This window comes from Natator depressus, chromosome 2 (assembly GCF_965152275.1).
Source record: "Natator depressus isolate rNatDep1 chromosome 2, rNatDep2.hap1, whole genome shotgun sequence".
NCBI classification, from domain to species: Eukaryota; Metazoa; Chordata; order Testudines; family Cheloniidae; genus Natator; species Natator depressus.
The window spans coordinates 205545375-205563457 of NC_134235.1; the positions used below are offsets into that span (position 1 = coordinate 205545375).

Genomic DNA, 18083 nt, shown 5'->3' on the forward strand with positions numbered 1-18083 from the left:
GGCCCGATTCTGAAGATCCACATCCATTATATGCTTGAATGAGCTCAGTATTTATTGTGCTTTCATATCATTAAAAGCTAAAAGGTTGAGAAAATGCATAATGTAAAGAAAGGTCAAATGATAATCATGGTCTGAAATGCTGTTACAAGTATAAGTATAATAATTTTTTAGACTTCATGCTCCCTAGAGAGGAAGTTGTTCAAAACTGTTCACCTACAAAGGTTTATTTTGTGTTAAATATAGCTCAACAACCCTAAATGGTGGAATTAGACTGACCTTTCGCTCCTCTGCATCAGCAGTGGCTCTTTCCTGGCTCACTTTCTTGGTCTGAAGCCCTATCTTAGTAATCAAAGCTTCAGCATCTTGATTTCTCAGTTGTAGTTCTGCCTCTTGAGAGGCTAGTTTGGATTTCAGGTCTTCTACCTGCAGTGCAACAGAGAAGAAATTTTTTGGAGTAGCCATTAATCAGGCACAGTTCTGGAACAAGTACACTTCCTGAAGGGGAATGTATAACACTTGGATATAACTTGTACTTTAGCTTTGTTTTCAGTTCCATTTCAAAGCAAAATAGTATCCATCCCTTATTTTTCATCTTCACTTGTTATGATTTGTTTCCATACTACAGCCCCATTTCTGTAGCTCAGGGGAGAAGTTTGTTGCTTTCTAAATGAACTAACAAAATTATACAAAACAATCAAACCACAACCGCCAAAACCTCAGCCCCTCCTCTGATGGACACAAACCGTGATCTGTCCAGTTTATGAGAGACCAAGGTTGTTCTTGAAACCAGATGTCTAAGCAGCTCAACAAGGTGCTGCAAGCCCTGACGAAGATGCAACTGTATAAACACCAGCAACAGGACATGTTGCAAAATGCTCATTAATCGCTCTGAAAAGCCTTTCATAGATAATTTTAATGGAGATTTGCCGAAGGGTTTACATAAAAAAAAAAATAAAAAATCAGGTTTTGTTTAACAAAGGCTACCTGTTTGTTGAAAGAGCAATTTATTGCCTGACATGCTAGTCACCCATATCAAAATATTCAACAACAGTATTTTTCCAAGCATAATGGAAGTGCTTAAAATATATATTCTTCTTATTCTTCTTTGGTTTTTCTTACTCATTCAAGCACTTTATCTGGTTGTTGGTCATGATATGATTCTGTATCAAATCAGAAGAGATACACTATAACCTGATACGGACAGGTGCCAAGTCAGTAGTAGTGGCTTTAAACCTCAAAGCCAGCAGAAGATCTGAGGGCTGTTCTGTTTGTTTGCTGGAAAATGTTAAGATGAAATGCTGAAGCCCCTCCCTCTCCTCCTCCCCCCTCCCCCCCCCCCAAAAAAATTATTACACAACCTCTCCCCACCTTTGCCTCTGTTAGAGCCCTGGGAATCTTCCCACTTAACCCTCTTGAGGCATTGTTTCATGAGCACCATGTGATATCCTAAAGCTGACTGTTAATACAGTAATAAAAGGCTTTTATGCTGGCTGTTTACTTTTTTCACATCCCTCAGCTTGAACAATAGGAATAAAGTTTCCCCCCCTGGTTCTCATGCACTAGCACAAAGTTGCAATGCTATGCAAACACTGCAACTGAATGTTCTTTCTAGATCTATAAACACAGAGACTTCTTCGTTTTAGCAAACAAATTGCCAGCCATGAGCGTGTGTCTGAGGCTGAAAAGGGAAAAGAGGATCCAAAGAGCTTTTCCCCTCCTGGTATCCCTGTGCAGAGACGAGTTACAGTTTGGTGGGGAGCACAGGCACTGTTTACAGCTAGCTAGCTTAGCCTCCTAAAAAGAGACAGGAAGAAATGATGGCATGGCTTCACCCCTCTAACCCTCCCTTTCCCATCAGCCAGCCAGCTGTCACAGACAGGAGCACATCTGTACCTTCTCCTACAGTGGCCCTGCTGATACTGCACTCTGAGCCTCTCAAAATTTCTTCTGGGGCCCTTCCCACCCCTCCAGGGTAGGCTCTGACTTTGAGCCACAATCTAGCTCAAATGTTAAGATAGTAACCCATTTCCTTGACAGTCATCTACACGTACTTGGAGTTTGAAAGGCACTACATAAAATAAAATCCAGTTTCAAAGACCTAGTACAGCACTGAACTGGCAGTGCCAGAACTCAGCAGCCTACTGAAAAGGTGCAGAGACATTTCAATATAAGATTACCAATATTGCCACTGTCAGATTGAAAAAAAAAATGCATTCCTTAGAGGAGAGAGAGACAAGAGTATGTCTTTCCTCATATGTGAAAATTTACCTGAGAAGCTGTTGTTTTTAACTTCTGAATGCCATTCACCAGATGTTCCATGCGCTTGGACATCTCCTTGTATTTCTTCTCCAGCAGGACCTTATAAAGTGAGATTTGCTCCAGGAAACTTTTTGGAGTGGTATAATTGTACCGCCTCTCGTTCTGATAATATTTTTCACTCATCTCATTGACACTGGTGTGAGCATAGGCCATAAAAAGGCAAATGGAATCCTGAACCCGTGGCTGAAAACATCCAAGGAACAAAAACAAATTTAAATGACAGGGCAAAGGAATATTTCAAAGATTAAATACAGTTATATACCTCAGAAGCAGTTACACAACTAAGGAAGGATTGCCAGCAATAGTAATTTTCAAACTCCATTTCAAAAGCATAACCCTTTCAGTGCACTAAACAAAGTATTCAAATAATCCAACTGAGTCTCCCCAACTTTTTACAATTTAGAATAATTCTCACAGTACTCACAAGACTTTCATTGCCACAGCAGTTGAGTGTTATGCATCATTTCACCATATATTTGAGACTACACCCCTTCTCCCTGAGGCTCCGTCCCACACTGTGCCTTCTCTGTGAGCCCCTGCCTTCATGCCACCCTTTCTTCCTGAGGCCCCGCCGCTGCATACCTCTTCTCCTCCAAGACCCCATCCCCCACTTGCTCCCCTTCTCCCGTCGCTCGTCCTTACAGCCGGTAAAAAGTGATGAGGCCATGGCCCCCTGTTCCAGCATCCCTGATTTGAGTTATTTTTAAAAAACACCAACAGAAGGCTAAAAATGTTAAGATCTATAATTAATCACCATTGTACTATTAAGTAGAGTTAATGTGCTAGGAATTTGATATTTCACTTCTGGAACTCTTGATTGAAAAATAGTGTTCAGGTCAAGTAAAAAATGTGCATGATGGTCTTGCTCTGATTCCACTGATCCCCACAGACTCCCACATATGTCATAATCCCCAATCCAGTTCCTACTTGAAGTCAATTGGCGATACCGCCATTGACTTCAAAAGAACAGGACTGCACCCAATCTAATGCCATTTGAAGTCAAAGGGAGTCTACTGACTTCGATGAGTATTGGGTCAGGCATTTAATCCATTACTTAGTGTATGTCAGGGGTTCTCAAACTTCATTGCACCGTGACCCCCTTTGGGCAATAAAAATTACTACGTGACCCGGGGGGGGGGGGGGAGAAAGAGGGAGGGACTGAAGCCTGACTCAGCTCAAACCCCCAGTGCGGGGGAGGGGGGTGTCAAGGTTCCTTCCCCACTCTGAACTCTGGGGTACAGATGTGGGGACCTGCATGAAAGACCCCCTAAGCTTATTCTTACCAGCTTAGGTTAAAAACTTCCCCAAGGTACAAACTTTGCCTTGTCCTTGAACCGTATGCTGCCACCACCAAGTGTGTTAAACAAAGAACAGGGAAAGAGCCCCCTTGGAGATGTCTTCCCCCAAAATATACTCCCAAGCCCTACACCCCCTTTCCTGAGGAAGGCTTGATAAAAATCCTCACCAATTTGTACAGGTGAACACAGACCCAAACCCTTGAATCTTAAGAACAATCAGGTTCTTAAAAGAAGAATTTTAATTAAAGAAAAGGTACAAGAATCACCTCTGTAAAATCCAGATGGTAAATACCTTACAGGGTAATCAGATTAAAAAAACATAGAGAATCCCTCTAGGCAAAACCTTAAGTTACAAAAAGACACAAAAACAGGAATATACATTCCACCCAGCACAGCTTATTTTACCAGCCATTAAACAAAAGGAAATCTAATGCATTTCTAGCTAGATTACTTACTAACTAGCAGAAGTACTGAGACTGCATTCCTGATCTGTTCCCGGCACAGACAGACAAACCCTTTGAAAGTATCTTGTCTCCTCATTGGTCATTTTGGTCAGGTGCCAGGGAGGTTATCTTAGCTTCTTAACCCTTTACAGGTGAAAGGGTTTTGCCTCTGGCCAGGAGGGATTTTATAGCTCTGTATACAGAAAGGTGGTTACCCTTCCCTTTATTTTTATGATGGGGGCAAAGCCAAAGCCCAAGGACTTCAGCCCCAGGCAGGGGGCCTGTAACCTGAGTCCTGATGCCCAGGGCTGAAGCTCTCGGGCTTTGGTCCTGGGAACGTCTAAGCTAGCCCTGGCGACCCCATTAAAATGGGGTTACGATGCACTTTGTGGTCCTGACCCACAGTTTGAGAGCCACTGATGTATGTATATTGTACTCACCAATGGAGCATTTCTTCATAACTTCTTTCCTATAGTTTTAATTTGACAATCCTACTTTATGATTCTTTAGAATGTATAACCTCTTCCAATATACTACATGGTAATCAAAACAGGCAAAGCATATTTAAAGCTCTTGAAAGGGATAATATCTACTCACATAGTCCCATGCCAAGCACAAAACATGGACAAAAGTGAAACTCCATCTTTATCCACTTAGCTTGAGTTAAATGGAGAGGATGGGAAGGGACAGGACAAGGAGCGTTCTAAGCGCAGGTCTTTAAATTATTTTCATTCCAAAATTCCCAGCAGATAAGATATGCCACCCTGGGGCTTTGATCTGGAGCACTATTTACTGAATAAAGCTTGGAATGAAAAGCTAATTTTCCCTGAGAAATGTTTTGGGCTTTTTATTAAAAAAATACAAGTCTAAGAAAATTAGAGTCACTAGCATATATACATATATATTCTGTAGAACTTGGAGCTTGGGAAAATACTTCTTGGGTTAAACTTTTTTTTCCATTTTGTCCTCTCTGACTTCTAATGTACTTAACTTTATAATCTGTGGAGTCACATCTCCCTCATTTTAATGATTATTTATTGCATTCTGTACAAGACGAACCCAGTTCAATTAATCAAGGGAAGCCTAAAAATCAATTAATATGAATTAAATGAGCTACACCAACTCTTAGGAAAGACACACATAATTTACCAAAGCATTGTCAATAATGCTTAGAGATCTTTTGGAAAATTGCTCGTGAGTGGTTGCTGATGCAGTTAAACGTTTCAAACCTACATCATTAATATTACAATCAGGTTGGTGTAGACAGACTTACAATTTTTCTTAGTGAGAAGCCTCATTATATTTTATGGCTTTAAAAGCTAGCTTTAAAAAAACAGTTTCACCTGTGACTGCAATAACAGAAATCGGAAGCAGGAACCAAACACAGAATGATTGCATACATGGAAAGTTGAAATAAATTGCCTTTAAAACAATAAATTAGAGTCTCCACATCGTTTGTTGAAGCCAAGGTAGCATAACCCAGCTAATATAAAATACAATACAGAAATCTGTTTCTTAAAGCAAGGAAATGAACAAAAATATTTTATGCACATTTGGTCACAAGCAGAAATCTGTTTCAGTCTTTTACTTTTAAATGTCTATTATACACACAAACACTGCAGTACAGATATCCATCCTAGCCAAGGGCAACCTTCTTACAGAGTAACTGGCCCCTACCCAATCATGATGCTTATGAGAGGTCTCTACTCAACAGTCCTGAAAAGCACTCTTTAACAACAGTTTCATTTGTAAATCAGTGAGGGAGGAAGTGGGTTCCGGTAGAGCTGCAAGTGGCCTGAGACAACTTGTCTCAATGGGGCAAAATAACTATTGTTATCAAGCTTAACAAAATGGCACAGCATGGGAGATATGCCGAGCCAGAGAGCAGCTGGTTGTAATTCACACTGTTTTTCAGAAAACTCTAATCGTTCCCGAACAGACCTCTTTGATGATTGGTCTTCCCTGCATTTTCAATTTGTCACTTTCTCTTATGATAAGGTCAGCAGTGACAGCACTTCCTGACATTAACAGCTGTGGCTTTTAAAAGGGTCATTGTGGAACTACTAATTGCAGTAATTTCATTAGCATAAATTATTTATTCTGCCATTCATTTATCTCTCTCCTTTTTTTAATGCTACATTGCATTTTTCAGTATAAGCCCATTCAGAGATGTAGGCAAAGAAAATTATTATCGCTAGTTTGGCCTTCTTTATGTAAAACTCGTTGACACTTTCAATTTTTTATTTAACTGCTGATCACTGGGAAGTATAAAATAGCAACAAGCCAATAACCAAGATTACCAAGTTCTGAATCAAGAATATTCAATATTCCTAAAGAGAATGTGGGGGGAGAGGGGGAGTTTGTATCTAATATGTAACAAAATACAAAGGCAAAGTCTTTTTTTTTTTTTTTAAACACACTTCCGATGCACCAAGGAAATCACTTTATTTTAGATCTCAGCATACTGGCTTTTGTGCATGCAAGAGCTCAGACAATCCTGTATCCGCTCTGGGTCACTACTGGAGTTAAGACGACTTTTGTCTGAATAAGGAAGGCTATTTATTGCTTTTCTCAGGATCTAAACTAGTCATTACCAAACCAGCTATTTACCTTCTGACTACAGATCTCAGCTTTCGCCAACAAGTTCCGTTAGCTGAAAATGCACTAAGTAACAGCAGAAATGACTGATGCAACTGAACCTCTTGATTGTGTAATTTAGGCAGTTATCAAAACAGGGAGGGAAACCTACCCATTGTTAGAATTGGAAGCCAGGAAGGGATGATATTTCAAGCTGCCATTATGTCATATTATGCTGGATTTCACTGTATCTTATGCAAGGGGTAGAATGACAAATTTTCTTAAACGAAGTGCAGAGTTTAGTACCAAGCTTCCGGCACTGTAGTGGAAGAGAGCATAGCAGAAGAACTTCAAAGGAGTGGGAAGGGTTTTTTTTTTTTTTTGTTTGCATCATAGAATCTCAGGGTAGGAAGGGACCTCAGGAGGTCATCTAGTCCAACCCGCTGTTCAAAGCAGGACCAATCCCCAATTTTTGCCCCAGATCCTTAAATGGCCCCCTCAAGGATTGAACTCACGACCATGGGTTTAGCAGGCCAATGCTCAAACCACTGAGCCATCCCTCCCCCAAAAAAGGATGGGAAAGAGAAGTTAATTGTGGAGCCCCTTATTTTATGTTTCCAGTTGATACATGAAAATACAGTTGGTTGTGGGATCTGGAGATTACGTGGCATACTAAGATTAGACAGATGGGCCAATACCTCAGAGAACACACTTTACAATCATTATTTCAGCCCCAACCAAAGTTGAATAATGGAGAGTTAACCCTATACACCCAATATATGGCATTTAAATCTCAGCATCTCTACTTGGGCTTCTCTCTTTTTGCCAAGCTGTGTTAATGTTTATCAATTTGATTTTTTGCTGTAAAAAAAACATTTAAAAAACCCCACCAGAACCAACTTGACCTCTACTCTGATGCTCTACATTTCCTCCCCAGTCTCTCTCAATTTGAAGCTCCTTTTTTCTTCCTCACTATACCACACTATGGCCCGTACCCTTCCAGAAAGACTCCTACAGCTGGCAAGGATGCTGTTGAGTAAAGCAAGTCACTTTTCTCAGCTTCACACTTTGTTCATTGATTCATAGTTTAAGGCCAGAGGGATCATTAGATCATCTACTCTGAGTTGCTGTATATCGCAGGCCATTAAGTTTCACCCAGATATCCATCATTGAGCCCACTAACTTGTTTAGGCTTTACTCAAACGTATTTTCCAGAAAGACACCCAGTCTTGATTTGAAGACATCCACCAAATGCCCTTGGTAGTTTTTTCCAATGGTTCATCACCTTCACTGGTAAAAACATGTGCCTGATTTACAATTTAAACTTGTCTGCTTCAGCTTCCAGCCATTGGATCTTGTTATACCTTTCTCCACCCGATTAAAGAGCCCTACAGTACCGTATTTTTTCTTAATGAGAATAATTATAACACTGTAAATCAAGATGCCTCTCAATCTTCTTTTTGATAAACAAAACAGATTGCCTAAAAGTGAGAGACTTAAGGAGATCATTTTCTCCAGCCCTGGAATCCTTTTTGTGGATCTTTTCTGCACCCTCTCTAATATTTCAACATCCTTTTAAAAACGTGATCAGAATTGTATGCAGTATTCCACTATTGATCTCACCAGTGCCATATGCAGAGGTGAGGCAAACACCGCCCCCCGCTCTCTACTCCCCTGTTTATACATGCAAGGATCACATTAGCCCATTTTGCCATAGTATCCCACTGGGAGCTCATGTTCAGTTGCTTTTCTATTATGATCCCTCGATCATTTTCATAGTCACAGCTTTCCATAATAAAGGTCCCCTTCATTCTGTATAACTTTGTATTTGGTTGTATTACAGTTTTTGTTTGTATGGGTCCAGTTTACCAAGTGATCCAGATTGCTCTGCATTTCTGCCCTGTTCTCATCATCATTTACCACTCCACTGATCTTCACATATTTTATTTTGTGTCTCTTCTGGGTATTTCTAGCCCTTGCACAGGAAGTAAGAAGAGAAAGAACTGAGTGCAGGTCTGGTGAAATCCTGCTGCTAGGATCAGTCAAATAGCTGAGTTTTTTTAACACAATTCAAAAATAAAGCAAAAAGGAGTTTACTGAAAATCGATGTGGGTTTTGCAGAAGAGCCATTGTAAATCCTCTGTTAGTCCAAATGAAGTTCTTTGATTAGACTTTCAGTCCCACTGAACATGGTGATATGCAATAACCATTGCCTAGTTGCATCCAGAGATTCTAGTAACCGATGAGAATGAAGCTTTGGGATGTTGCCAGTCCTTCCCCCGACCCAGTCCCAAAATACAGTGTTAGACTTTTTAAACAATAGGTATAAAATCCTGGCCCAATTTGCCTTTGGTTTCAAACTCCTAAGGGCTCCAGTGGGGCCAGGATTTCATTCTAGAAGTGGGGAGAAAGCTGGTTTTCTCTCTTCACCTGTAGATGCTGCCTAAATGCTGAACCCTAAACCAACCACAAAATCCAATTACTCTCCATCGGCCTGAATTTCTTCCGTTTCATTTCACCACAAGAGAGCTGGCATTAAATTCAGAGGTTTATTTTTAAAGGGGTCACTCAGCTGTACTATTTTATTTGTAGTGATTTTTTTTCTTTTAAAGCACAGTTTCAAAACCTGCCTCAAACTCAAACCTCTTGTAGTTACTGCGGTTTTCTTAAAACACAGGTTTGGGACAATTAAAAGTTGAGTGTAGGTTAAACCAATAACCAAGTGCTTAACTGTAGATCTGGCATTCATGTTCCCAAATTACTGGATGACATGATCATAACACATGCCAACAGTTTGGACACAGGTGAACTGTGGCTAACAAGCCTCCTCTGATAAGAGGCGATAAAAGGATATCTAAATATCTAAAATGAAGCAAACTGAACTGCCCATGAAACACAGCAGCGCTACAAATGAAAAAAGGAAAAACCCACCCACATAAATCCCTTTCAGCTGACAGAGGCGGCCAGATACCAGCTAAGGGTCTCTCTGTTCTTCAGGGTAATCCTCTCCCACCCTACCTCCCTAATACATCTCTGCCGCCCTCCTGGCCCTTCCTTTGCTCCTCATTCCTCTCTGATCATTCCCCCTTCACACTTTCTACTACTTCTCAGCTGCCCTCTTTGCTATGCTACTCACCTCACCTGCCTTTCTGATTCATCTCTGCTCTCTTCTGTCTCCTTTAGTTTTTTTTTCTTTCAAAAAGACAGAGGGACAGAGCAGCTATAACAGCTCTGTTCCAGGTCCACCCTACCCCCTTCCACTCCCACCTCCCTTGCCTGTCTTTTTATACTTTGTTTTACCATGTTAGTCTTCTAATTGGTTCACATACCCACTGACATTATTTGGACTGTCTCAGCCATCAAATGCTACTCTGAGAAGAGAGAGTGTTGAGACAGAGTCCTAAAATAAATGTCTGATGATGAAGATAAAACATCAAATTATTTTGTCTATTGGGTCAACTACCATTTATTTCATTATTAGGCTGAACAGGAAAAATATTTCTTAGGGACAGTTATCCACTCATTTGTGCCTCTGTACAGAAGAGAATCACATATGCACATATCCTTCTGTTAATGACTTATTTCCAGACATCCAAAGCAGGTACTTTATACCATGTAAAAACATTATTCTTAGCAAAGGGTCCGTTAATATTAAATGCCTAAACTGAGATGACCCATGTTGTGTTCTTAATGGTGTGGATTTCAATTTATTAAGGAAGTGATCAAAATTTGTATTCATTCAAATCAAAATAAATGTGTTTAACCTTTAGACAAAAGGAAGTGCATCATAAACATGCTCTCTCTTCTGCACATTATCCTCATTTCTCCTTTAAACTAAACAGGAACGTGTAAGTTGATAAAACAGCAAAAAATATATATATATATATATATATATTCAGGTGCCCTACCACCAAAATCTCTTTAAGTACCTTACAAGGCAAGGTTGGGCTGTTTTTATCAAAAACAGTAAGGATTTCTAAGTCTCTCTCTCTCTTGCTCTTAGAATCCTATAGGAGGCATCAGTATACCACTGTAGAGCGGGCTACAGCAAACAGTATTGTGAGACACTGAGATAAGAAGTGAAGCAAGTCTCTCCATAGCCAGTAGATGTCATTGGTCACGCTTCATATCACAACTTGCCTGGCACTGATCACTGTCAATGGCACAAGAGGTAAAGGACACAAAATAGCTCTGCTACCAGGATGTAAAGATCACCAAAGACGGCCCTCCATCCCTTCTTTACTTTATTCTTTAATGATTCTGTATTTTTTCCTTATGAATGGAGCACAAATGCTGCTGTCTCCTTCACATTAAAATTTTATTGCCTATTCAGGCTTTTCAACTAATAACTAAAGTCTATCACAGAAATCAGATGTTTATCAGTAACAGAAAATATATTAATCCAGCACAAAATTTGTTGTCTCTTTTCCCAAAGTTCCAGTCCTTATTGCATCTAACTGGTGGCATCAAGTTCTGCAAGCTCTTTTCTAAGAGGTATCTTACCTGTTGCCACTACCAGACCTTCAGTTGGAGGTTTTGCCATCCCCACAGCATTCAGTTGCCTGGAAACTCTCCCTATGGAGTTTCTCCTTAATGCCAGGGGATAGCTGACTTGAGATGCTAGGCTCTTCATCTGCACTCCTGAAATCCCGTGCTTCAGGTCTTTACAAATCCCTTACATCACTAGACGGACCCAGGAAAATGGAAGTACTGTCCCCTGAAAGTCAGAGTTTCTACACACTAATTGCCACTGAACCAAAACCAACAATGTCCTGACATCTTTCTTGCTTATAAATGAAACTGTATCAGCACCCTTTCTGCATTAAATTTCCACACACATTAGATTCTAACTTTTAAAAACAGCCACATGTGGGGGAGCGAGGGGCTAATGAACCAACTTCTCACATCTGGAGATCAGAGTTCAAATTGGCATGTAGCTCATTAGTGAAAATAGTAGTCTACATCACAAAGCCACCGCACAAGCTGGTATCAGACCCTTGGCAGTCTCTGACCAAAGGAGGTTGAATACCATAATAGTAAATCATATATTAAAGTCAGGATCCAGCCACCAATGCATATAGAAGCTGGCACACCAGCCTCTGCTGAGAGTCCCTCTCCTTCAGAGCCACCAAATTCACTTACACACTACTTTAGAAAAACAACTCAGAACCTGCCATTGTGAAAAGGGAGAGGATCCATGGTCTTCCCAAAATCCTGGGATGCAAAATTCACAGAGGAATATTTTCAGAGTTGTTGAAAGAGATTAAACATCTTTTCTGGATGAATGTGAACTATATAGGAGCAAGCACTGTAATATCAGGAACTGGATTATCTACGCTTTCACATCAGTTTCTGCCATCAGCATCCGTAACGATGCCAGCTGCCTGATCAGATATACACCCTCACATCCCTATCAGGCTGAAAGAGGGACAGAAACAAAACACCCTTGAAAGAAGGAGGTCAACGTCCTTTAAAAGTCTTTTAATGAGTAGCTTTCTCCTTTCTCCATACTACCCCCAAGACAATGCGGGAGAAAAAACACAATTGGAAAAATGCTGTCAGGCTGTTTAAAAGCCCATCACAGGAGCTATGTTTGGGCTTTTTTTACACACTGAAAGCCTAAAAGGAAACATATGGTCATGGGATTTTTTGGGGTGGGTCAAGTTTCAGACTCCAGTGTAAGGGGAGGAAATAACTCTGTCCCCAGGTTTTAAACTGCTGGCTGCATTGTGCGCGTAGCTGCTGGGAAGATTTCAACCTGTCCAGAACTTCAGTGGATTGAAAACATTTAGCTCTGCTGAGGTAACAATCTGGGTTGTAGACTGCAAATATTTGGGGACCCCATCTATTACTGTGCTAGTGAACACCTCTCATTATACTGACAGGGTTAAATCTACCCCATGGCCCGGGGCAATCCCATGTCTGTGGGATCTCCAAAAGCCCAACATCCAGGGAAATTTTGGGGAAGATAAGCCATGCACTCTCAGCACTGTTTCCCTCCCCCTCCCCCTTCTATGACCCCATGTCATAGAAATGCAGTCAGTTGCTGGGGTAAGCTTTATAACCTTAAAAGACAATGAATATGCAAAAGGAATGAAAAAGGAAATTGTTTTTCCAGCTTATTCAATTATTGATCTTTCAGGGATCTGTGTTGCTTTCTCATCTGATTGACGAGCTTGAAACTCTGTACCTCAATCACCTCCGTCTCCTCAATGAACCTCCTGCTGACGGAGTACAGGGCCTCCTGCGGCCACTCATGAAACCAGTCAATAGCTGTGCAGTTAACTATGGCTGGGAACTTCCGAGCTCTAACTCTCAGCGTGGAACCAACTGGAGAGAAACACAAAATGATCTGCAGAGATGAGGAGGGAAAAGAGAGTAAAGAATTACATGGCAAGTTGAGGCGATTAAAGAAAGGAATGTAGTGAACCATGGCAATGAGCCATTGCAAGTGGGTTCACAGCTGAAATTCCAATCAGCCTAGCAGCTAATGAACTTAGGCAAACTACAATTTTACCTGATGCAGATAAGTTTTACTCACTATATTGTATATTATATAAACAATGCCTGCCTGTCAGTTCTTCCCCTCCCTCCCCAAGCTAGTATCAGTTATTTAGTTTCATGTATATTAAAATCAGTAATGTGACTAAGATTTTGTCAACACAGAGACAGTTAGAGATAGACTGTTAGATTGGCTATGTAGGTTAAAGTAATATCTAATAATGTTTCAAAATCTCCCTGCGAGCTCAAAAGGCATCTGAAAAAAAGAAAAGGGCTCATAGTTTGTACATGCATTTCCAATGATTATTCTTTCTGGAAAGCAGAATACAGCTTCCACATCAGGGCTAAAACATCTAGGTAAAATATAAATAAATAAATAAAAATAGATAAAAAATTAAATAAAAAAATAAACTAAACAACAACAATTAATACCACGATGAGACTATTTGTTGATATCAGTGTCTTGCAAAAGCTACTCCGGAGGAGCTGGTGGAGTGGATATTTACTCTACATAACATCTTTTTAGAGCGTTATGTTTGATTTAAGATAATTAGCTGACTGTCAAGCATTGGACTGTCAAAAGTGAGAAGGAGTGTTTTTTTGCCCATTTCTACCCTCCTAGATGAGATGCATAGTTTCTCTTATTATTTAGGACTACTTCAAATCATGTGGTATCAACATCTGTTTGAGTAAGTATCTTAATACTATTAGTTCCAGTGGAAAAATACCCAAATAGTACTTTCACTAAAACGTCCAGAATTGATTATAATCATTCCTAATAACTGCAGAAGCCAGGACAGAGACTGGTGGAGCACTTTAGATAGATGATAGGTTTATTCTGCCTCTTTAGTCATCTTTCACTGCTGTTATAATTTATTCACAGAAAATTGTCAAGAAGCAAAGTGAGGCCAGCTGAAAAGGAAGAAAAGCAGAGAGATAAAGGAAGCTGGAGTGGGGGAAATATAGAGGGGTGAAATAAGAGAAGTCAAGGAAGAATTAAAAATAGAAGGGCTTGGTCAGGAATAACATTTGGCAGGGATGGCAGACCCTTGGGAGAGGAGGGGAAAGAAAGACAAGTTGGGATGAGTGGCTTCCCTACAAAAAATACCGAAGACTAGCTACTACAGAACAGTTTTCTACAAATTCTTCCGTGTGGGAGTAACCCATATGGACAGGTTTCAGAGTAACAGCCGTGTTAGTCTGTATTCGCAAAAGGAAAAGGAGGACTTGTGGCACCTTAGAGACTAACCAATTTATTTGAGCATAAGCTTTCGTGAGCTACAGCATCCGATACAGGTGCATCCAATGAAGTGAGCTGTAGCTCACGAAACCATATGGACAATTTGTTGCAATCAATCTGCACTTATGGGCAAAGGTGAATAAATTCCAGGAGTAATGACCCCAAACCACCATTCAAATAATGAAGATTATGCTCAGATTGTAAATTCTTTGGGGGCAAGGACGGTCTTTTTCTTATGCCGGTTTGCCATGCCTCATACAAGGAGACCCTCATCACTGACTGGCACCTCTACAGTCTGTTGCAACATCACCACCCATGTGGCTTTTGTCACTTTGCCGTTGGTCTGTTCTAGCTTTGAAGGGCTTGAAATCAGTGCATGGTTATGGGGATTTCCGCCCATGCTTCCACCCCTTTCTACCAATGTGATAAGGAAACTGTTGTTGAATTCACAATTAGCGGTGTAGGGGCAAAGTGGTGCTTCCTCCTGATGGTGCTGGCTCCAGAAGCAGGACTGTGTGATCACTGACAGCTTCACAGAACCGCTGGCACTGTTCTCAGAGGGAAACGCTACTGGCCAGAAGATTAGCATAAAGAGCCCAATTTCAACAGTCCTTTTGGAAATCATTATGGAGATGGGGGGAGGAGGAGGAGAGAGTGAAAGACTGGCAGTGAGGGAGAAGAAAGTGATGGGAGAGGAGGAAAAAGAGAGATGAAGTAAAGAAGACAGACAGACAACTGTCAACATGAAAATACCAGCTGAGTTAGTAAGATGGCAACTGGAGCTGTTACTGGGAAAAATCCTAAAGAACAAAATTATGGCCCCAAATCCATGCATTTGGGATCATGGTCTCAGTTTTGCACTGCACCCCTCATCATTTTTTATTCCATTTACCCCCTTTTATTTTACTCCTAATTAATTGTGGCTCACATGTAGCAATTCAATTTCCATCATGCTTGGCACAATGCTTCACTTCGCTATAGCTATGATCTCGGTTTGTTTATTTCTTTGTGTGGCACGGGGCGGGGGGGAATGACTATTTCATATTATAATGGAGATTTGATTTGCTGTAGTCACTCTGTTTTCCCCAGTTGATCTAGTTTATATACAGACAGAGGGAACACCCCTCTCATATTTACCTCAGATTCTTCTACCCATAACTCACTTGTACATTTATCCTGGATAGCACTTGAGAATTTGTCAGCAATAATAAGCTTTGAACCAGAGTTGAATGAACAAAAATAGGATACGAGGTTCTGTTAGAGAATCTCAAAAGTATGGCTGATTATCTGAACTTTTTCATGCCCCTTTTTCATGCCTCCTCTCCTCTGTGATCTTCAAATAAGTTCCCCTCTCCTCCATACAGCCCTCCTACTTTTCTGCAACCATGCAGTTCAATTATAACACCAAGTTGTATTTATTACACCTTTACACGTGTTCCCTTTCTATGTTGCAAAACTATGTTCCAGTCTCATGAAGCTGTTACTTCTTTCCCACTTAACTAAGGGTATGGCTACACTGCAAACGTAAGTCAACTTATGTTAGGTAGACTTACAGCTACTGCAGTAATTACCGCAGTGGTTCATGTCCACACTGCCCTTCTTCTGTCGGTGGTGTGTGTCCTCACCAGGAGTACTTCCACCAGCTGAAGAGGGGCAGTGTTGGGGGCTGAGAACATGGGCTCTCAGCTACATGCACTGCTCCCCCCAGGAGCTGGTCTGCCCCCGGGCTCCCAGCTCCCCACCAGGCTGCCACAGGGCTCCCAGCTTCCATTCTCCACTGGGAGCCCAGGGGAGCAGCAGCCTGCTTCCCGCAGGCAGCATAGCAGCCACCGGGGTGGCTCTCAGCTCCCCAATCCATGTCAGGACTTGCAGCTCCCTGCTCCCCACCAGGAGCACAGCTGCCAACAGGGCTCTGGGTTCCCTTCCAGGAGCACACCTGCTGTTGGGGCTCTCAGCTCCCTGTTGAGTGGCTGCTACATTCCCAGTGGGAAGCAGGGAGCTTCAATGCAGCCGGGCTCCCAGTGGGGAATGGGGAGCCAGGAGCCCGGGCAACAGCCTGGCTGGGACTGGGGAGCAGGCAGGCACAGCTCTGCTCCAGGCGGGGAGCCGGGAGCCTCCGGGCTTTCTTGTCAATTTCACGGCTCTAGCATGGAGCCGTGAAATTGACAAAAATGACAACCAACAGCCAATGCAAGTAACCTGCCGTGTCTACACGGACACCGCATCAACCTAACTACATCGACATAAGCCCTATGCCTCTTGTGGAGGTGGAGTTATTATGTCAGTGTAGTAGGGCATTTACATCGGCGGGAGCAAGTCCGTAGTTTGTACACTGACATAATTAGGTTAGCATAAGCTGCCTTATGTTGACCTAATGCTGTAATGTAGACCAAGCCTCTGATCCTCACATTCATGCAGATTTCATACCCAGCTTTCTGAGTACTTTTGATGCAAGGACAATCAAAATCCAAAGTCTTGCACACACTGCTAAGCAGGAGCGACTCAGAATTTAACAGTTTCTCAGTCTTCTGTCCCAACTAGTAGTTTCTCTCCTTTCTAAATGTTAGGCACAATTACATTTATGGTATAATAATTACTTTTGATGACCTATTTAATTAAACCTGTGGAATTATTATTTATATTGCACTTTTGGGGTGCAGATGCTTTTCTACCTAAGCTTACTTGGCTTTTCCACCTCAAAATAGCTCACGAGTATCTACAAGGTACTGTACTTTTTATGCTTTCTTTTAACTTCCTCATAGCATATAAATTGTGGCTTTATTGAATGAGCTACACATCTCACCTGCTTTCCAGTCCTCACACACAGAACTTTTTGAGATTTTAAAATGTACATTCTAGTAACGTGTTCTTGCATTTGCTCTGATGTAGCCAACAAACTTCCACCAGTGCTTATTTTGGTGACCTGTAGGCAAGGGTCCCAGAATGCCAAAGCATTTCAGAGCTAATTTCTACAGCAAATGATGAAGATAACTAAGGAGACAGGAGGTGGGAAAAGTGAGGAATGAACAGTCATGGAGGAGAGGCGGGGAACTGGTTGAAACAACAGTAACCTTAACAAAAGTTGTTAGTATTTATACCAGCATAAGCAGAATTGGTGTCAGCCCCATACTTTAATAGCAGCGTTGTTTTGAAGCTCCAAATAGAATAATTTTGTCGTTCTTATCCTGGCATTTTGTTTTTACTCTTGCATGTTTTGTCAAAAAAAAAAAAAGGGGCCCAGATTTAATCTGAAGTCCAGATTCTACTCCCAGACCTAACTAAGGTACAACATAAGCAGTGATCACAAAGAAAACAGGGGCTTAATCTATAGCATTGATTTTAGTAAAACACTGAATAGTAAAGAGATGTTTTTACCTTCATTAAGCTTGAGGTTCAGGAATTGATTGAAATACTTAATGTATTCTCTTTTATATCGTATTAGTCTGTGTTTACACCACAAATCTGGGGAAAGGAGGTAGGGAGGAGGAGGAGGAGGAGGAGGAGGAGGGTCACCCAGCAATAACCATAAGTACATACAGATATCTGCGAGTGTGTTAACTCATGAATTTTATGTCTCCTACAGAACAACAAAATCTCTAGCTCGCAGTCTTTGCGATGTGAATAGATACCCCCTGTTGTTGTCTCCAGAAATGATAATTTGCACAGTGGGAGACCTGCAAAACGGTGGCAAGGTAAGAAGCATTT

At 41.3% G+C, this 18083-nt stretch overlaps 1 protein-coding gene across 1 annotated transcript in view; it reads right to left on the minus strand.

Annotated features, from left to right (window-relative positions):
- DNAH11 (dynein axonemal heavy chain 11) overlaps positions 1-18083 on the minus strand; it is a 276304-nt gene that overhangs the window by 97465 nt on the left and 160756 nt on the right. Inside the window, 3 exon segments of the mRNA XM_074945797.1 lie at positions 277-423; positions 2269-2502; positions 12828-12989. Coding sequence (XP_074801898.1) covers positions 277-423; positions 2269-2502; positions 12828-12989 — 543 coding nt within the window.